Source organism: Pelophylax lessonae (assembly GCF_965119305.1).
Source record: "Pelophylax lessonae genome assembly, chromosome: 5".
Classification (NCBI taxonomy): Eukaryota; Metazoa; Chordata; class Amphibia; order Anura; family Ranidae; genus Pelophylax; species Pelophylax lessonae.
The window spans coordinates 210681055-210700815 of record NC_138772.1 but is presented as its reverse complement, the minus strand read 5'-3'; the positions used below and the strand labels follow the sequence as shown (position 1 = coordinate 210700815).

Below are 19761 nucleotides of genomic sequence, written 5' to 3'. Positions count from 1 at the left end.
CCGGTGCGGATCCAGTCAGACAATGCCACAGCAGTGGCTTACGTCAATCACCAGGGGGGCACCAAGAGTGTCCTGGCGGCCATAGAAGTGGCCAGCATTCTTCGTTGGGCGGAACGGATTGTTCCAGCTCTCTCCGCGGTATTCATTCCGGGGGTGGAGAATTGGCAGCCAGATTATCTCAGCCGTCAGATTCTGGATCAAGGGGAATGGTCTCTTCATCCAGAGGTATTCCACCAACTGTGCCTTCGTTGGGGCACCCCGAATGTGGATCTGTTGGCATCTCGGCTCAACAGGAAAGTGCGGAGGTTTTTGGCTCGCTCCCGCTATCCTCTAGCAGACGCCGCAGACGCGCTGATCGCCCCGTGGGGGCAGTATCAGCTACTGTATGCCAGTTATCCTGGTAGCTCCGGACTGGCCTCGTCGGGCCTGGTACGCCGACTTGGTCAGGCTGGTCGCGGACGCTCCTTGGCAACTTCCTCTCAGGGAGGATCTGCTGTCGCAGGGACCGATCCTCCATCCTGTTTTACGATCGCTGGCTTTAACGGCCTGGCTATTGAGACCCAGGTGCTGAAGGACAAGGGGTTGTCAACTTCAGTGATTCCTACTCTAATTAAAGCAAGGAAAGCGACTTCCAGAAAAGTCTATCATCGCACATGGAAGTCTTATATCGCGTGGTGTGAATCCCTTGGGTTCCCTCCACAGTCGTACTCGGTGGCCCGAATATTGGCCTTTTTGCAAAAGGGGGTTGAGCAGAAACTGGCCTTGAGCACTATCAAGGGTCAGGTTTCAGCATTAGCAATCTTCTTTCAGAAGCCTCTGGCTACTCATTCCTTGATGCGGAGTTTCATCCAGGGAGTGCGACACCTGGCTCCACCGGTGCGCGCACCCTTACTGCCCTGGGATCTTAATTTGGTGCTGTCGGTTCTTCAGAAATCTCTCTTTGAAAATATCAGGGAGATTCCCTTGCTTACTTTATCCCAGAAGGTGGCCTTCTTGGTGGCTATCACTTCTGCACGCAGGGTGTCAGAACTGGCCGCATTATCCTGTCGTTCCCCATATCTGGTGGTTCATAGGGATAAAGTTGTTCTTCGTCCGAATCCATCCTTCCTTCCTAAGGTGGTTTCAGAGTTTCATTTAAATGAGGACAATGTATTGCCTTCCCTGTGTCCTAAGCCCAGTCATCCTCGAGAATTTGCGTTGCATTCCTTGGATGTAGTTCGGGCGATCAGGGTATACTTGAATACAACGGATTCATTTCGTAAGACGGATTCACTTTTTGTGATCACGGATGGCCCTAAGAAGGGGTTGCCTGTTTCTGGCGCGACCATCTCTAGATGGATCAGACAGACGGTGGTATAGGCTTATTCTATTTAAGGGTCGGGATCCCCCGTTCCCTGTTAAGGCGCACTCTACTCGGGCGCTTAGTGCTTCCTGGGCCTTCCGCCATCAGGCGTCAGTGGTTCAGGTTTTCAAGGCGACTACTTGGTCGTCGGTTCATACCTTTACAAAATTGTATAAGGTTGATGTGCTGGCATCGGCGGATGCCTCTTTTGGCCGAAAGGTTCCTGCAGGCCGCTGTTTGAGGAGACTGTTGGTCTACCTCGAGGGTTTGTTGGGTTTTTCACTTAGGTCTCATCTTTTTGCTCGATGAGTCCCTTGATGCTTCTGGTTGGCTCCGGTTGGGCCTTCTGGATTTTGTTTTCTGTTATCCCACCCCTCATTTGTGGCACTGCTTTGGGACGTCCCAATTTGATATTAATCAAAGAGGACTGCGTCTGTCAATGAGCGACAGAGAAAAATTGATTTTTGTAAGAACTTACCGTAAAATCCTTTTCTCTTAGCTCATTGACAGACGCAGTACCCGCCCCTCTATTTTTGAGTTGGGTTGGGTTAAATTCTCTGACACTGCTTTGTGACATAACTGACATCCTGTAGCAGGAATTGAGAGGATATACCCTCTGGAACTGCCCCTAGGGTGTGGCCAGAACGTTTTCTTCTGCCTAGTGTCCTACTCCTGTAGAGGGCAGTATAACCCAATTTGATATTAATCAAAGAGGACTGCGTCTGTCAATGAGCTAAGAGAAAAGGATTTTACGGTAAGTTCTTACAAAAATCCATTTTTTTATCCTTTGGCAATTATAGGAGATGTAAAGCTAAAGCTCAAACTGCACTCCTGTGACCCGTTTTCAGCAGAAAGCGGGCTGAAGTCCACTCTTTGCTGACATCACAGAAATTGGTCTAGGCACCACGTCATCGGGACCACAGAGTCGGGATCCGCTACGTGCTGAGAGGCTAAGCCCGCCACTCCGCCACCCCCACAGCCCACAACTTCAATGAGCAAGGAGGGGGCAGAGCAGAGAGCTGCTGACTGACAGTCAGCAGCTCTCTGCTCGGGTAGCTGTCAGAACCAAGCGATTGGCAGTGTTTGATCGCTCGATTCAAAGTGCAGAGGTCCAGGGACATATGCATCATCAGACAGATGCTACATCCATCTAGGTAAGTATAAATGGGGGGCTTCCGTTGTTTAGAGCAGAGCAAGGACCTTCATTGCAGATGCCCTTCCCAAAGGCTATAGCTGAGGTCTCAGGTTCTGAGGAGTGGAAAGTGAGTCAAGGATGAGTACTGCTCAGGGCCCACCCTGCAGCAAACTGCTTGCTATGTGCACTGATTATTGCCTGAACTGTGTTGCTAAAATGCAGGATAGTAGTTCTACATGCTTGGCATTGTTAGTTGCTGGAAGCAGTAATGTTGGGCTACTGCTTGGAAATTTCCTAAACAGATCTCTGCTGACAGTTCCTCTATTATTGGTGTTGGTATTCCTCTGCTATGCTATAACTAACAATAATTATTGATTATATAGACTGCTGCTGAGGTGCAAGGTATAGTGTCCCTATAAAAATGAGGCGTATCAAGCTCAGTGCTGTCTAACAACAAAGTGGTGACCTATGCAAAAAAATATAGCCACGAACACTCTGTGCAAATTACGCTAGAAGTCAAAATATTGATAAAATATTATGTCAGTTCATAAAATGCATCAAATAAAGTTCATAAAAAAACATGTTTGTGTCATCTTCAAAGTGCAATGATTTTAAATTGTTTCTTCAAAGTGCTATCCGTTCTCCAGTATCCTTGTGCCAGTAATGTGCAGTTAAAGGCAATAAGGTGGCCTAAGTGGCAACTTTCGGTGACGTCACGGCTGGTGTTTGGAGCGCACGCCATGGAGTAGTGTTCCAAGCCGGCTTTACACGTTATTGTAAAAGGAAATTTTGGGTGTCATATTTGTTTTTAACACAAGATTTTTAATAAAAACAGAATTATGTCATGCATATATCCTTATTCTCCTTGCATGACACCGTAAATGAGAGATCTGCTATCCTGTTGGAATATACGGAGGAATTGAGAATTGCCCATCATAAGAACCTGAGGACTGTCCAGGACTGTCCATATACTAATAGGTGCAATCCCTACTAGGAGTCAGTGTGAGAGGGCACATGAGGAGGGGAGCTCAGCACCTTTTTGCCTTTAATGCCCCATACACACATGCAGATTATCTGCAGACTTTTGTCTGCAGACTTACCAAAACCATATATTATGAGGTCAAACCTAAACACTTTCAATTTGTATGCAATCTGGCAGGCCCTTGCACTACATAGAAAAGGTAAGTCTGCAGACAAAAGTCTGCAGATAATCTGCACGTGTGTATGGGGCATAACTGCACATTATTGGTACAAGAATATTGGAGCACAAATTGCACTTTGGAGGAACAATTCATAACCATTGCACTTAGAAGAGGACACGAACATGAACTTTACAGTATTTGATGCATTTTATGAACTGACATATTACTTTATTAATGTTTTGAATTCTAGCATAATTTGCATAGAGTGTTCGTGGCTATCATTTTTTCCATAGGGCACCACTTTGTTGTTAGTACACCTCAGTTCTTCTATCATGTCAGCACACCCCTGTTCATGTCGCTTGAAGAAAGTAGCACCATGCTCCAGCTCTGCCTGCACCTCCTCCCCCAGTCAAAGCATCTAACACCCCATCCCCTCCTCTCACAGCAACTCACCCACCCTACCCCCCAAGGTCACAGTGCCCCTCCAGACACCTCATCTCACCCTGTCCCCCCATCTCCAGTCACAGCACTTCCCACACACCTGACCTTTTCCCTGGAAACTGCACTTCTGTCTCCCACCCCCCTTTTTAATCACAGCGTCCCTCACACAGGACAAACACTGGTATCATCACCTACTACACACCTCACCCCTTCCCTAGTCACAGTGCCTCTTCACCCACCTTACCCCCTAGTTACAGCACCACCCTGGGTCATGACACCTCCCACCTACCTCAGCCCCTTCCAGCAATGGCTCTTCCCACCCACTTCACACCCCCTGGTCACAGCACCTTCTATCCACCTCATTCCCTATAGTCAGATTGTCAGGGCATCGTGCACCTAGCCACCTCTCCCCTTCTTCACTACTCTGTTCCCCCCACCCTCAATATTAACACCCCAGATAACAATCCCTCTATACCAGTGATGGCAAATCTTGGCACCCCAGATATTTTGGAACTACATTTCCCATGATGCTCATGCACTCTGTAGTGTAGTTGACCATCATGGGAAATGTAGTTCCAAAACATCTGGGGTGCCAAGGTTTGCCATCACTGCTATACCATTCATACCCCCCCCCCCCCCACAGTGGTTTCTTCCCACCCACATCACTCCCAACTGATAGTTTCTGCCTCCCATTTCACCCCTTTGCCCATCTGATCCTGAGCACTGTTAATCCATCCCAGTGCCTACTCTGCCATAACCTGTCATAACTACCTCCTCCACTTAATTTCTGCAAAATCACTCCTCTGCTTTTTTTTTTTTTCCTCATCACCCACATACTATATTCTGCTCTATTCCATAGACTTTTTGGGACAAGCATGCTTTTGCTAGTGTATTTCACGCTTGTTGCATTTGTCAGCTAAATGGTTACCCATCAAAGTGTGTAAAGGATTCAAAATACAAAAAGTTTCCCTATGGTGCTAATAAAAGATATGTAAGCAAATAAACCTCTAAGCTGTTGAAAAATTGGTTTGATTCCAACTTCAATTGTGTTTATAAGTTAAAAGGTCTTTTTTTTTTTTATAATAGCGTGAACCCCTAATGAATAATCTGTAAGATATTCATTTATAACAAGTTATAGTAAGAGAACATGATCATTTAAAATCTAGATATAAAGATGACTATCTCCAAGGTCATACATGAAATAGACTGTGTGCTAAATCTTCTACTTTCTATGTAATTGATAAAGATTTGCCAAAATATATGGATTGTACAGGTAATATTTGACAGGTGTGACATTTACTGCACGTTTCTCTTGAATATTGCTTTAGTGAATGATTTTAAACTCATCTTCCCGCTAACAATGTGCAAAAAATTAAGCAAAGCATTTCAAGGACGTTATCTTTTCTATAAACCCCTCTCTCAGCCCCATTTTGTTAGTCCCTAAACTATTTCAAGCTAAACCACCCCACTCCCCACCCCGGTGCTTACATAGACCTGAATGGGAATCCATCCATATGGTAGGAGCAATGTCCCATCAAGTCTTTGGGACATTACTGCGCAAGTACATGTAGTGCCCCACTAGATTTTGTTGGCCAAGATGTAAACAATGCAGGAGGCAACACTATCGGAGGATGTAAGTATGCGCCTCGGTGGTGGAATTTCAGTTTAGAATATTATGGGGGGCAGGGGGATTTTTACTTAATATTGAACTTGTTCTTTAAAGATTGATCTCAATCATTTATACTTTCATTTATTCAACATATGAAAATGTTCTATATTTTAATGAATATGTGTCTAAATGAAATATTATTAGCGTAATTTTTTAAAGTTTTAATTTTAAAAAGTTTTTTTTCAGGACTGTCTGTAAATCTTTAAACAACTGGCATCTCTGCCAGTAGACCTACAGGCGCAATCAGTATAACCAACAGGTACCTACAAAAATGTTTATATTGCTTAATTCTGCAAGGAAAATAAACTTTGAAATGATTAAAAATGTACAGTTTCTTCTTTTCTGTCCTGTAACAAAAGCAGAATAATAATACTGGTGGTGTATAGTAATACTGACAAGGTACAACACAAGCATCTGATAATGTTCTAGCATGTAACTCCCCCTAAAAATGTAAGGATCATTGAATTTAGCATGGTTAATTATGGTTATCATTTTGTTTTCAGTCGAAAAATACTGTCATGGTTACCTATGTTGTTTGGGAAAGGAAAATGTCATTTAGAATGGGAAATGAAAAAAAAAAAAAAAAAATTGAATAAATTGACTTAATAAAATAAAACATATTCTAGTAAATATCAGTTTTAAATACATGTTATCATATAATTTTGAAAGCCTTATGACTGATATAAATTAACAATGTTATAGAGTCATATTTATATAGCAGTGAATGTGACATTCCCCAAATAATCACTGCACATGAACCTTCCTGGAGCATCTTTTTTTAATTATAGAAAATGATTAACTACCTGTGAATGTTTGGTGAATGTCACATTTAGCCCTCGTTCACACTGAAGTGATTTGTCATGCAATTTGACAGGTCAAATCACATGACAAGTAGCAGCCTATTGCCGGCAATGGCACCGTTCCAATCGGTGCAACACCGACTTTGTGGCGCTGCACCGATTTGCAAAAATAGTTTCTGCACTACTTTTGCCGATTTTGGGTGCAACTTCATCTGTGCATGTAGCCTCACAGATTTCTTTCAAGTCGCAGCTTTCAAATTGTGCGAATTCAGCTGAAGTTGCTCAATTTCAAAGTTCGGTGTTAACGAGTGCTTACTGCTTTATAATTATGCCTTCAAATATAAGTCCATATAAAATCTTCTGTTGTAGCGATAGCATGAGAAAGTGTTAGAACCCATTTGGTTTTATTGCTATCTGGGGCTCCGTTAGAGAAATTTTACCCCACTCTCTGTCCTGCAGAAAATGTTTTTTTTTTTCTCCAGAAAAATCAGCAACGGCACAAAAAATAAATAAAAATAAAATCTTGAAGAAGGTCAAGCCTTTTTATACTCCACTAAAAAAAGGATATATATATGTTACTGCAAGAGAGTTCCCCCTACTTCCTGGGCTCAATTCATGAAAAGTTATTTTCCTCTTAAAGAGGTAAAATAACTAATAGCATTTTTCAAATTTATTTTTTGCAATTCATTATTATATCTCATGCTGTGATATCCAGTGGGGTGGATACAGTGGAGAAGGATTAGAACCCTTGTCAGTTTTTATTGCTAATAAAGAGGTTAAATGGTTTAAACCGTAGTTTAAGTCAGTGTGGACCCTGCAGCATATGTATTAATACAAAAGAAAAAAGGTGACTAGAATACCAGTCAAAGGGAAGCTGCTTTTACAGGACACACGTGGTGTACCAAAAACAACTACATTAAGTAATTACAAAATATTTTATAAATGTGAAATATTGAATGAAAATAGTATAAATAATCACACACACACACACATATATATAAATACCCTTCTTCCACCAATAAAGAATACAATGTTGTAATTGGGGAGATGTCTCTTCACTTCCTGTCCCATAGCCAAAACAGGAAGTGAGAAGAAATCCTTACAAATTAAAAATAATCCCCTGGGGACCTCCAAGTGACCAGAACCAATGTCCCCATTGGAAGATTTCCCCTCTCTTACTTTTCTGGGGACAACCAAAAATTTGAGATTTTTTTTTGCTTTCACTTTCAATGATAACATTGAATCTCCCTAAAGGGGGCACAGACAACAATAAAAACATGACATGTGTTCTAACCCATCTCCACTCTATCCAAAACATAAACAAAGTTTTGCCTTTAGTTATACTTTAACCCTAGGTTCACATCTATGCAGCTGCAGTTGATGCGGTTTTCAGGTGCATTTTGTGGTGCATTTTGCATTTTTGAACATGCGTTTTGCATTTTTTTCTCTTTAACAAACTTTGTCCAGCTGGTTGTTAAGGAGCAGGCCACCACATCAACTGATGAGTCATTAGCTGTCAGCGGGCTTTCCCGCCGACAGCTGAATGTAAAAACAAGCATTGCCGGCTATAAACAAATCAGTAAAAAATCTGTGTGGCTCCCTTCCCCAATCCATACCCAAGCCATTCTGGTCCTTTATGGATTTTGAAGGAAACCCCACACCAAAATTAGAAAAATGGTGTGGGGTCCCCCCAAAATTCATAACAGACCCTTATCTGAGCATGCAGCCCAGCAGGTCAGGAAAGAGAGGAGACGAGCAAGCGACCCCACATGTCCTCAACATAGGGGGGATGTTTTGGCGCAGGGAGGTCCTCAAATCCTGCACTCCATGTGAATGAGTATGGGGTACAAAGTACCCCTACTCATTCATCAAAAAAGTGTAAAAAGTGAATAAAAAAGGGACGAAAAACTGATGACAAACTGATGTAAACTTCATACTTTTTTTTCATCAGTGACTGCACTGATGAAAGGAATGGTCCACATGTGAGAAAGAGGCAAAAAAAAAGGAAATAAATAAATGCATGTGTTTAATAAGTATAGGTTCAGGCATGAGGTATTTAAGGAATGAAAAATATAATAGCCAATTTGGAGTAGTCTCTACCTTTTTGGCTCAGTCTCTCAACAAGTAATACATTGATTGGTATGGTTCGGGGGGGTGGGGCTCGCTCATCCCCTACCCTTCCTGAACTGCCAGGCTGCATGCTTGGATAAGGGATATGGATTGGGAGGGACCCCACGCCATTTTTGTTTGCGCTTTTGGTGCAGGTGCATTAAAGTCTATTTCATGCAAAATGCAATCTGTCACCTCGTGCCACTAAAAAAGTTTATCAAAATCCAAAAAGGTAGCATGCATTGTACTCAGAATTGTATGACATATGCACGCATGTAAGAAATTGGAACCAATCACCTCCAGGATACTCCTATGGTGCTGGATGACGTGATGACGTCCGCATAGGCCTGGCTGACGCATTTCGAGGGAGAACCCTCTTCTTCAGAGCCAAAAGTACTCCCTCAAAACGCGCCAGCCAGGCATATGTGGCCGCCATCACGTCATTCAGCACCATAGGAGTATCCTTGAGGCGATTGGTACCAATTTCTTACATGCGTACATATGTCATACATTTGTGAGTACAATGTATGCTACCTTTTTGGATTTTAATAAACTTTTTTAGTGGTAATGCACGAGGTTGGTGAGCCCTTCTCTTCTTGTTGTTGTTTTTCAGTGTAATGGGAAAAAAAACCCAGACCCTTTCCAAAAACGCATAGATGTGAACGTGTACCATAGGAAATCATGTAAAATGGACTGTAGGGCATTTCTGCAAACTGCAAAATACACTAAAAATGCATAGGTGTGAACCTAGGGTAAGTAAATCAACCACAATGATTTTGTGTTTTACCATATTTATGTTTCTATACATTTCTTGTTGAGAGACTGATCCAAAAAAGATAGAGACTACTTCAATTTAGCTATTATATTTTTACATTCCTTAAATACCTCATGCCTGGACCACTACTTATTAAACACATGCATTCCTTTATTTATTTACTTCCTTTAGTGAATTGACTTTAACACCATCCGTTTTAGGAGGTATTTACCAAGTGTTTTTTCTTTTTGAGGTAAATCATGCATAAGGAGATAGTGAATTGACATTTTCATTATCTCATGAGATAAATGGAAAAAAAATGTGTCTCGTGATTCAATTATCTCATGAGATATTCTTCAGTGAATTGAGCCCCCTGTCTGATAAAATGTTGTCAGGGGGTAAGGAAGTGAGGGCACATTTTTCTAATAAGCCCTGGAAAGCACTGAAAATCCAACAGGACTTCTAATCCTTCCTCATTCTATCCAAAATTGGGGGGAAAAAATAACCTGTTTGTTCGAACATACAGTACACTTTCATCTATTACAGGGACTCTGGGGCTTAAGGCCCTTTCACACATGTGGACTGTTTGTTTCATCAGTCCAATCACTTTTTTTTTCAAAGAAAAAAAGTATAAAGTTTACATCAGTTTGTTATCATTTTGTCATCAGTTTTTCATCTGTTTATTTACATCAGTTTTTTAAATCTTCCAGCTAGAGTCCTTAACCACTTGAGTCCTAGACCCATTCTTTGATGCAAAAATGGACTGTTTGTCCATTTACATCCTTTTTTCATCCGATCCATTCTTCTAATGGAAGAAAAATCGGGCTGTGATCCGTTCCAAAAAAATGAATGTTGACGGAAGCAGATATAAACAGATGTAAATGGATGATTATTGGTTTACATTCATTTTTCCATAGAGATACATTGATGTCTGTTTTTCATCCGTCAACGGATGGATGAAAATCTGACAGATTGTCCGCACGTGTGAAAGGGGCCTAATATGGCTCAAGTTGTGATCACACCTGTGCCTGCAAAGGGAATCTGAGGATGTTTTATGTATTTGCTGTATATTGGGACATCTGTTGCTTCCAGAACTCCAATATAAGCAGAAGTTTCCACAAGCCAATCTATGTAGAGGAGCCTAATAAAAAAACGTTGAACAGAAGACTAAAAAATACGGAGTTGTTGCCCATGCTGGTTCTTTTGCTATTTATTCTGTGGAAAATGAAACAAAGAATCTGATTAGATGATCCAGGCCTAGTGGCACCACTCCAGAGAACGAGTCTCTCATCCACTGCGGACACGTGCAAGCAAAGGTGCCTGCCTACACTCCTGATACCAAGGAGGTAACAGAATGCAGGCCACACACCCATGAAGTCACTACTTCATATAAGCTTTATTTGGGCACAAACAGCATACAGTATGTCCCTACTTGGTGTGAGTTTCTTATATACCAAAATCGACTGAGAACAACACTGGACAATATCATAACATAACTTGTGTTTTTTTTATTATTATTCCATTAAAAAAAAAAAAAAGCCCCCTTTCTGTAAAGTTTACATGCTCCTGTATCAAGAAGTCATATTAATATCATGATAACGTGGTATCTCCAGTACCAAAATGAGGCACCAAGACTAAAGATAAGAATGTATTTATATATAGCTTAATGTTTAGCTGGTTTCATTTTTGTCAAAGGCTAAAGCTGGCCATACATGGATGGAAATCTAGCTGGTTCAGCATGGACCAGCCGAATTTCAATTCATGTGTGGCCACTGTCGATTAACAGAAGTCAATCCACCAATCAAACTCTGTTTAATTACCCTCTCTGTATATTCTCACTCAACTAGAGCCACAGGCAATAGGCTGCAGAGCTGATCTTTGTATACTGACAGCAGGGGACTCTCCCCGATATCAGAATTCAATGACACAGTGGGGAGAATTCACACATCCACAATAGATGTGTGGATGGCGGAATTGGGTCAGTTTTTTTCCTTGAAACTGCTGGTTGAACAAGAAAAAAAAAACTGACCCGTGTATAGCCAGCTTAAGTCCATCTTTTGCAACAAAAAAATATATTTGCATATAATGTGCATTTATTAATTATTATTTTTTTATTGCAAATGAGCCTACAAAGCATTTCAACCATGATCCGTGGATTGTGCAGAACCTATGTCCATACCAAGGTGTGGGCTTTCACCTAGAGAACTGGAGAAAATCCCAATGTTCTATAATTGCGATGATCACCGCATTTGTGTTCCATTGAGAATTACATATCAGTTTACGCAGTGACAACTGCTATGGAGGAGAAGAACCCCTGTGCGTTGGGGCGGGGAGTCCACTTGGAACAGTGTTACATGTTGCACCCTAAATATGGGTATGACATTGTATAAAGGGGGGAGTTAGCTTTTAGGTGCTATGCTTTATATATGTTACTGTAGGTCCTCATGCACACAAGGATATGAATTTATGAACCAAATAGGCTGCATATTTTTACAGAACTTGGCAGAAAAAATGCTTCTGTTGCGTATGCGTTTAGGTGGGGAAACGTCTGGATGGACAGCATTATTGATGCTTTTGGTGCCCCCTCTGTACAAAACACTAGTTGCACCCGGGAAGGGTTCAGTGTATCGTCCCAGACAGGAGTGCAGTTACCTCTAAATACAGCAGCCAGGCTTCCACCACATTCCAGCTGAAAAAAAGCCCTGGATATAATCATTTGCAACTATTTATGTGCAGTTTGTGGTAGTCAGTGTCTGTATATTTTTCTATTTCATGGAGTAAAACTCCACTTTTGAGAAAAAAAAAAGCATTCCCCTCTGGGTGATCTATGTACATTGCAAGGATTTTAACAAACTTTGTTGCAGATTCCTACCTTTTGTTATTCTGAAGAAATCCCTGTTTGTTCCTCTGTGCCCTTGTGCTCAGTGAGTCTAATGGGAGTGGTTTCATAATTATAAATCAGCTGCAGAAGCTGCAGGGCACTAATGAGAAAAGCTGCTGGGCCTGCATCCCTTTAGACGTGTTCCTATTCGGAGTATCTCCCCAAAAATGACATTTGTGTTGCAGAGGATGCCTGAATTCTGACTTGCATCTTAATACAGACTTCTGAGAAAATCAGTGATTGTTGATAACTTTCAATTACAATATGACTTGTGTCACAGCTGTATACGCTATATTGTTTTTCTTTATTTGCTATTTTTTTTTAACCACCAGTTACCCTTTAAATTATATGCAGATTAGTATGAACTAATTTATTGCAATATACCTTTGACTGTACATAATGGCTTTGGTATTTTAATACTGTAACGTGCAGCCAGACAAAATATAAAATCTCAAGTGGTATTCTAATATTCCATTATTTTGCTTGTAAAGAATTATGATTTATAGGTTCTCTAGTACTGGCCATTTTTTGGCAACATATTTTAACCAATTTTTTAAGCAAATAAAAAGATCAAGGTAACATACCCAAAGAGTTCTATATCAAAACCAAAAAAACTACTCCTACTATTGCTAGTAGTTTGCCTTCAGCGTTCTTTTTTTCAATCATGTGCTGAGTTATATACAGCACATCTGCATTTAGTATGTGGATGGTATTTTATGAAACTTTGTAAGCTCTTGTGAATTGCTAAAGTGTACCATTGAGCACTGAATGCACCAGGTAAAACTAGGACCAAAGTCTTCACCGGCATACTAGTGTTTGTAAGACTAGAGGTGCAGATTGGCCACTAATGTGACTCTTTTGGCTCTCCTAATGGCCACCATGTATAACATCTTTAATACTGATATTTTTGCACATTTATTTGTAGTTAATGTAAAACTATAATGTGAAAATTAATTGTATAAAATCTCTCATAGTACACTGCTCTGTTAAGAAAGGGCTAGGGCACCCCACGCCCGCTTTGCTACTAATTTTCTTTTCATTTTTTTACATGCTCCAAGAACATATATAAAAATTTAATTAAAGAGGACCTTCAGTTAAAATAAAAATAAAATGCAGACCTTCCAGTAGTAAGCAAAGTTCCGCAAAACTGGACAGTAGCATTCACAGTGAAAAGGATCAGCTAGAGGTTTTCTCTATAAAAGTACTCTTCTCTCGTCATCTAAACGCACACTGCCAGGGTATTTTTAATGAGATACATTGCAATAGTAATCTTAGAATTCTGAAGAACATTCCAAGAGTTAAAGCGGTATTCAACCCAAATCCAAAAATGTATTCTGTTGCAGCTTACCAATTCGTAGATGTGGTTGCTGCATTTGTTTTCTTTTTTAGTTTGTTCCCCTTTACTTTCCTTTAACCACTTCCATACAGGGCAGTTTCACCCCCTTCCTGCCCAGGCAAATTTTCAGCATTTTGATTGACAAATCCACGGTCATGCAACACTGTACCTAAACCAAATTTATGTCATTTTTTACCCCACAAATAGAGCTTTCGTTTGGTGGTTTGATCACCATAAGGGTCCTTTCACACGGCCGCTCCGTTTGTCCGCAAATCATCCCATCCGTTTGCAGATGATTTGCGGACATAATGTAAGTGAATGGCACTGCGGGTGTCAGCGGAATACCATCCGCTGACATCCGATTTTCCTCCTTTCAGTTCTGTTCCGTTTTTACGAATGGAACAGAACCCCATTTTTCCATCCGTGTAAAAAACGGAAAGGAAGGAAAATCGGATGTCAGCGGTGTCATCCGCTGACATCCGCAGTGCCATATACTTACATTATGTCCGCATATCATCCGCAAACGGATGGGATGATATGCGGGCACACGGAGCGGATGACAGAATGTCATCCGCTCCGTGGAAAAAAAAAAAAGTCCCGCAGCGGACCTTTCACACGGAGCGGCCGTGTGAAAGGACCCTAAGGTTTTTTCTTTTTTGCTACACAAATAAAAAAAGGCCTAAAATTTTGAAAAAAGCAAACAAACAATTTTGTTTATGTTATAAAATTTTGTAAATAAACAAGTTTTTTCCTGCACTGATGAGCACTGATGAGGCCACACTGACAGGCACTGATGAGGAGGCACTGATGGGGTGGCACTAATATGAAGCACTGATGGGCCCTGATATGCAGCACTGGTGGGCACTGATATGTGGCACTGATAGATAGCACTGATATGCAGCATTGGTGAGCACTGATAGGCGGCACTGATTGGCACTGATAGGTGGCACTGATGGGCACTGATGGCCACTGATAGGTGGCACTGATTGGCACTGATGGGCACTAATAAGTGTCACTGGTGGGCAATAATGGGCACAAGTGGGCAGCACTGATAGATGGAAATGATGGGCACTGGTGAGCAGCACTGATGGGGAGAGCACTGGCGGGCTCCCTGAGCCCTGATTGCCATCCCTGGTGGCCATAGTGGGCATCCCTGGGGTCATGGGTGGGCATCCCTGTGGTCATGGGTGGGCATCCCTGGTGGCTCTAGTGGCACCCCCCCAAGGGTCTGCACTGGTAATCAATGCTCTGATTACCAACACAGACCCCCCCTGTCAGGAGAGCCGCAGATCGGCTCTCCTCTACTCATGCCTGTCTGACACGAACTGAGGAAAGTCGATCAACGGCTCTTCCTATTTACTATGTGACCAGCTGTGATTGGACACAGCTGGTCACATGGTAAAGAGCCTACGTCAGTAGGCTCTTTATCGAGATCAGAGTTGTGGTGTGTCAGAGTGGGGGCGAGCAGAGCACATTATCCTGCATGCCATCATATGATGTCATGTCAGGATAATACAACCACCTTCCCACCGTCAAGTTTTTTAGTTTTTTTCCCTGTTTACTCTCCTTTAAGAGACCAAGTTGTCCAGCAAAAGTGGCAGTAAAGCTGGATACATACTATACAATTTTCTTAAGATTTTATTTCCTTTAGATTTACCAAAACCATATAAAATTATGTCAAACTTTCAATTTGTATGCAATCAGGCAGGCCCTTGCACTACATAGTTGAAGGTAACTCTAAAGTAAATCAAACAACAAAAGTTGTATAGTGGGTATCCAGCTTTAGAGGGTGGAAAGAAACCCTTTAACACTGACAGGGGTGCTTATGATGTTCAGCTTTTATTTGTGTCTGTTGTTCCAAATGGAAAACTGTTGCTGTAACTGCTTCAAAAGTGTTAGCTGGGGCTCAGTCAATGCTAACTAAATCTGGTAGTTCATCTGACACTACCCTCCCTTTCAGATTGGCAATGCTGCTGTCCAAAGATTTCTCTATTGCTCTTCCAGTGAAATGGAGCCACTCTAAAGCCTAGTACACACACGCAACGATTATCGGCCGACCGATCGTCCGTCTTTTGTCCAGAGTGGTGTTTTGTTGGTTGGGATGTGCCTAGACTGCACACAAATTTTCTCGCCCGACAAAATTCTACTTCAGAAGTGATGTCATGTGTTGGTTTGCTTTCTTTGTGTTCTTTCTTCTCTGAGCATGCCCAGTCTTGCTCATTAGATTTCTCCCTGTCGAAATCTGTACTGACTGCATGAAAATCGGCCGTGTTTTGACGGCGGACAAAAATTTTATAGCCAACACACCAGATTTTTTTCGGCCGAAAAGTCAGAGTCGGTTGCTGGAAGCATCATACTAACAAGCTGAAAATCGGCAGATCGGTCGTCGGACGAAAATTCCCTGCCGATTTTCGACGCGTGTGTACGAGGCTTAAGACAGGAACAGTTTACCCGGCTAACTAGGTGAAAATACATTTTAAAATGCCTAAAGAAAGAAAATGAATGCAGTCACCACATCTAAGAACCAGAAAGCTGCAATACCATCAACTCTTTGTTCTTGGATTTGGATAGGTTTTAACCTCTTGCGGCCTTTCAGCGCCAGGGCTGTGGTCCAGAGAGGCTGCATGTTTGCGTGAATTGAGGTCAATAGTGCTGTGCCAAGAGTGCACACCCAGCGTGCTCCCAGCACAGTGACCGATGTCTAACCGAAAACTCCAGATCGCATGCATCACGTAAACACCGTGACAGCCAATCATGGCAGTCACGTGATCATAAGCCACTCCCACCTCCCGGCATTTTAACCCTCTTAAAGAGCTGGGAGGCACTGGTGTGAAGAGGTTAATATAATTAGCTACTACATGTCATATACAGGATATTGTCAAAAGTTTTGGAACATAACAACAAGAGAAGGGCGCACCAACCTTGTGCATTACCACTAAGTTTAGCCAGGTCATTGCAGACGCCATCACACCGTCCAGCAGCATAGAAGTGTCCTGGAGGTGGTTGATCCCTATTTCCTACATGCGTGTTTATATCTTATGTTTGTAAGTATAATGTATGCTACCTATTTGGATTTTAATAAACTTTTTTAGTGGTAATGCACAAGGTTGGTGCGCCCTTCTCGTTTTTTTCTTTCAGTGTTATTGGATACCCTGGGGGCAGCAAGAGCGCTAGTTTTGTGCAAAAAGATCATTCAGATCACTCACCTTTCCGCATACCAGTTGAGCGCAGGAGCGATACTGTTTTTGAAAAGTATTGGGACGCTTGCCTTTACACTCACTTTAAATGTAAAAGCATCCCAGTCTTAGTCCGTAGGGTTCAATATTGAGTTGGCCGACCTTTATCAGCTATAATAGCTTCAACTCTTCTGGGAAGGCTGTCCACAAGGTTTAGGAGTGTGTCTATGGGAATGTTTGACCATTCTTCCAGAAGCACATTTGTTAGGTTAGGCACTGATGTTGGACAAGAAGGCCTGGCTCGCAGTCTCGGCTCTAATTCATCCCAAAGGTGTTCTATCGGGTTGTGGTCAGGACTCTGTGCAGGCTAGTCAAGTTCTTCCACCCCAAACGTGCTCATTCATGTCTTTATGGACCTTGCTTTGTGCACTGGTGCGCAGTCATGTTAGAACAGGAAGGGTCCATCCCCAAACTGTTCCCTGCAAAGTTGGGAGCATGAAATTCTCCAAAATGTCTTGACATGCTGACACCTGAAGAGTTCCCTTCACTGTAACTAAGGGGCCGAACCCAACCCCTAAGGCTCCATTCACACCTGGGTGTTTTTGAGCGTTTTTCAGCTCCAAAAACGCTCAAAAAAAACGTTCCAAGACGTCCAACAAGTAAAACCCCATTCATTTAAATGGCCCCTGTTCACATCTGAGCATTTTGCAAAACGCCTGTAGCTGAAAAAAGTACATGAGCTTCTTTTTGGGCTGATTACCAGTGTTTTTGATAGATGTCAATGCCTGCCTCCAAAAACGCCTAAAATCGCGGTGAAACTCGCGGTAAAATCGCGGTAAAAAACGCTACGCTCAAGTGTAAATGCAGCCTAAAAAACAACCCCACACCATAACCCCCCCACCAATGATTTAGACCAGTAAACAAAGCAAGATTCATAAAGACAGGGATGAGCAAGTTTGGGGTGGAGGAACATAACTTCTGGAAGAATGGGTAAACAATCCCATAGACACACTCCTAAACCTTGTGGACAGCTTTCTCAGAAGAGTTGAAGCTGTTATAGCTGCAAAGGGTGGGCCAACTCAATATTGAACCCTACGGACTAAGACTGAGATGCCATTAAAGTTTATGTGTGTGTAAAGGCAGGCGTCCCAATACTTTTAACAATATCGTGTATCTTCCACCTGGCTCAAGTTTTTCGGGGGGTAAAAATTCAGTTAATTCCCCTCACCAAGGCCCTAGACCATAGCAGCAAACCTATTTTATCCTCCTGCTGAACCCACCTTGGTTTTCACAGACACGCTGTTTTTTCTTTTCATCCCACCTTCTTGTTTTGTCTGGAAGTCATCATTTTTAAAGAAGCACAATATACAAAATTATGGCATTGTAGATGGGATGTAGATTGACCTACCGTTCTGCACTTGCTGTTTGCCTTCACTGTCCCCGCTTTTTTCTTGCTTGCTTTGACTTTGTCCTGAGGAGTCATCTCGTCTGTTTACATTTGGTAAACGAGTCCCATTAATATTTCCCTGACTAGATTCCGTGCCTTTGCCGTCACTTGAATTTGTTTCTTTGTTTGTCTCTGGTTTGGGCGGTAAAGATTTTTCATTTTCATTTCTGTCTTCTTTGTCATCGTCTTTTTTGTCATCTTTGTCTTTAAAAGGAGTTTCTTCTGCTTCTTTCCTCGCTCTCTCCTCTGCATCTGTTTAGAAAGTAATAAGGAAATTAATCTAACCACTTCTAGACCAGGCCTTTTACTGACACTTGTTGTTTACAAGTTATAATCAGTTTTTATTTTTTGCTAGAAAATTACTTAGAACCCCCAAACATTATATATATATATATATTTTACAAGTTATAATCATTTTTTTTTGCTAGAAAATTACTTAGAACCCCCAAACATTATTTATATATATATATATATATATATATATATATATATATATATATATATATATATATATATTCAGCAGAGATCCTAAACAATAAAATGGAGATCGTTGCAATATTTTTTATCACACCGTATTTGTGCAGCGGTCTTCCAAACACAATTTTTTGGGAAAAAAATATCACTTTTTTGAATTAAAAAAATAAGAAAACAGTAAAGTTAGCCCAATTTTTTTCTATAATGTGAAAGATAATGTTACGCCGAGTAAATAGATACCCAACATGTCATGCTTCAAAATTACTTGTGCTCATGGAATGGCGACAAAATTTGGTACTTAAAAATCCCCATAGGCGACACTTTAAAAATGTCTAGAGGTTACCAGCTTAGAGTTACAGAGGATGTCTGGGGCTCAAATTATTGCTCTCGCTCTAACGATCGCGGCGCTGCCTCACATGTGTGGTTTGAACACCGTTTACATATGTCGGCGGGACTTGCATATGCATTCGTTTCTGCGCGCGAGCTAACGGGGACAGGGCGCTTTAATTTTTTTTTCCTATTTATTTTATCCATTATTTTTTATTTTTAAACCGTTTTTTAAAAAAAAACATTTTTTGATCATTTTTATTTCTGTTACAATGAATGTAAACATCCCTTGTAATAGAAATAAGTTTTATTGTGAGATCTGGGGTCAAAAAGACCTCAGATCTCACATCTACACTAAAAAAAAAAAAAAAAAAAAAAAGGATTCATTTTTTTTTTCATGATGAAAAAAATGGGCTCTTTAACCACTTCCCGCCCGCCCTATAGGCAAATGAAGTTAGGAATGTGGTTGTGTTATCCTGACCGGACGTCATATGACGGCGGCAGGATAACACAGCTCTTGGCGCCCCCCGGGGGCGTGCAGAGCGGCGATCGGTGATGCGAGGTGTCAGTCTGACACCCTGCATCTCCGATCTCGGTAAAGAGACTACTGACGTAGCTCTTTACCATGTGATCAGACTTGTCCAATCACGGCTGGTCACATCGTAAACAGGAACAGCCGTTGATCGGCTTTCCTTAGTTCGTGCCTGACAGGCACGAGTAAAGGAGCG

At 41.6% G+C, this 19761-nt stretch overlaps 1 protein-coding gene across 2 annotated transcripts in view; it reads right to left on the bottom strand.

The window, feature by feature from the left end:
* Positions 1 to 19761, bottom strand: part of PDE1C (phosphodiesterase 1C) — an 899304-nt gene that overhangs the window by 25816 nt on the left and 853727 nt on the right. For both annotated transcript variants that reach the window (XM_082258063.1, XM_082258064.1), the window contains exon 16: positions 18194 to 18484. In XM_082258063.1, the coding sequence (XP_082114189.1) occupies positions 18194 to 18484 (291 nt within the window). The remainder of the gene's footprint in view (positions 1 to 18193; positions 18485 to 19761) is intronic.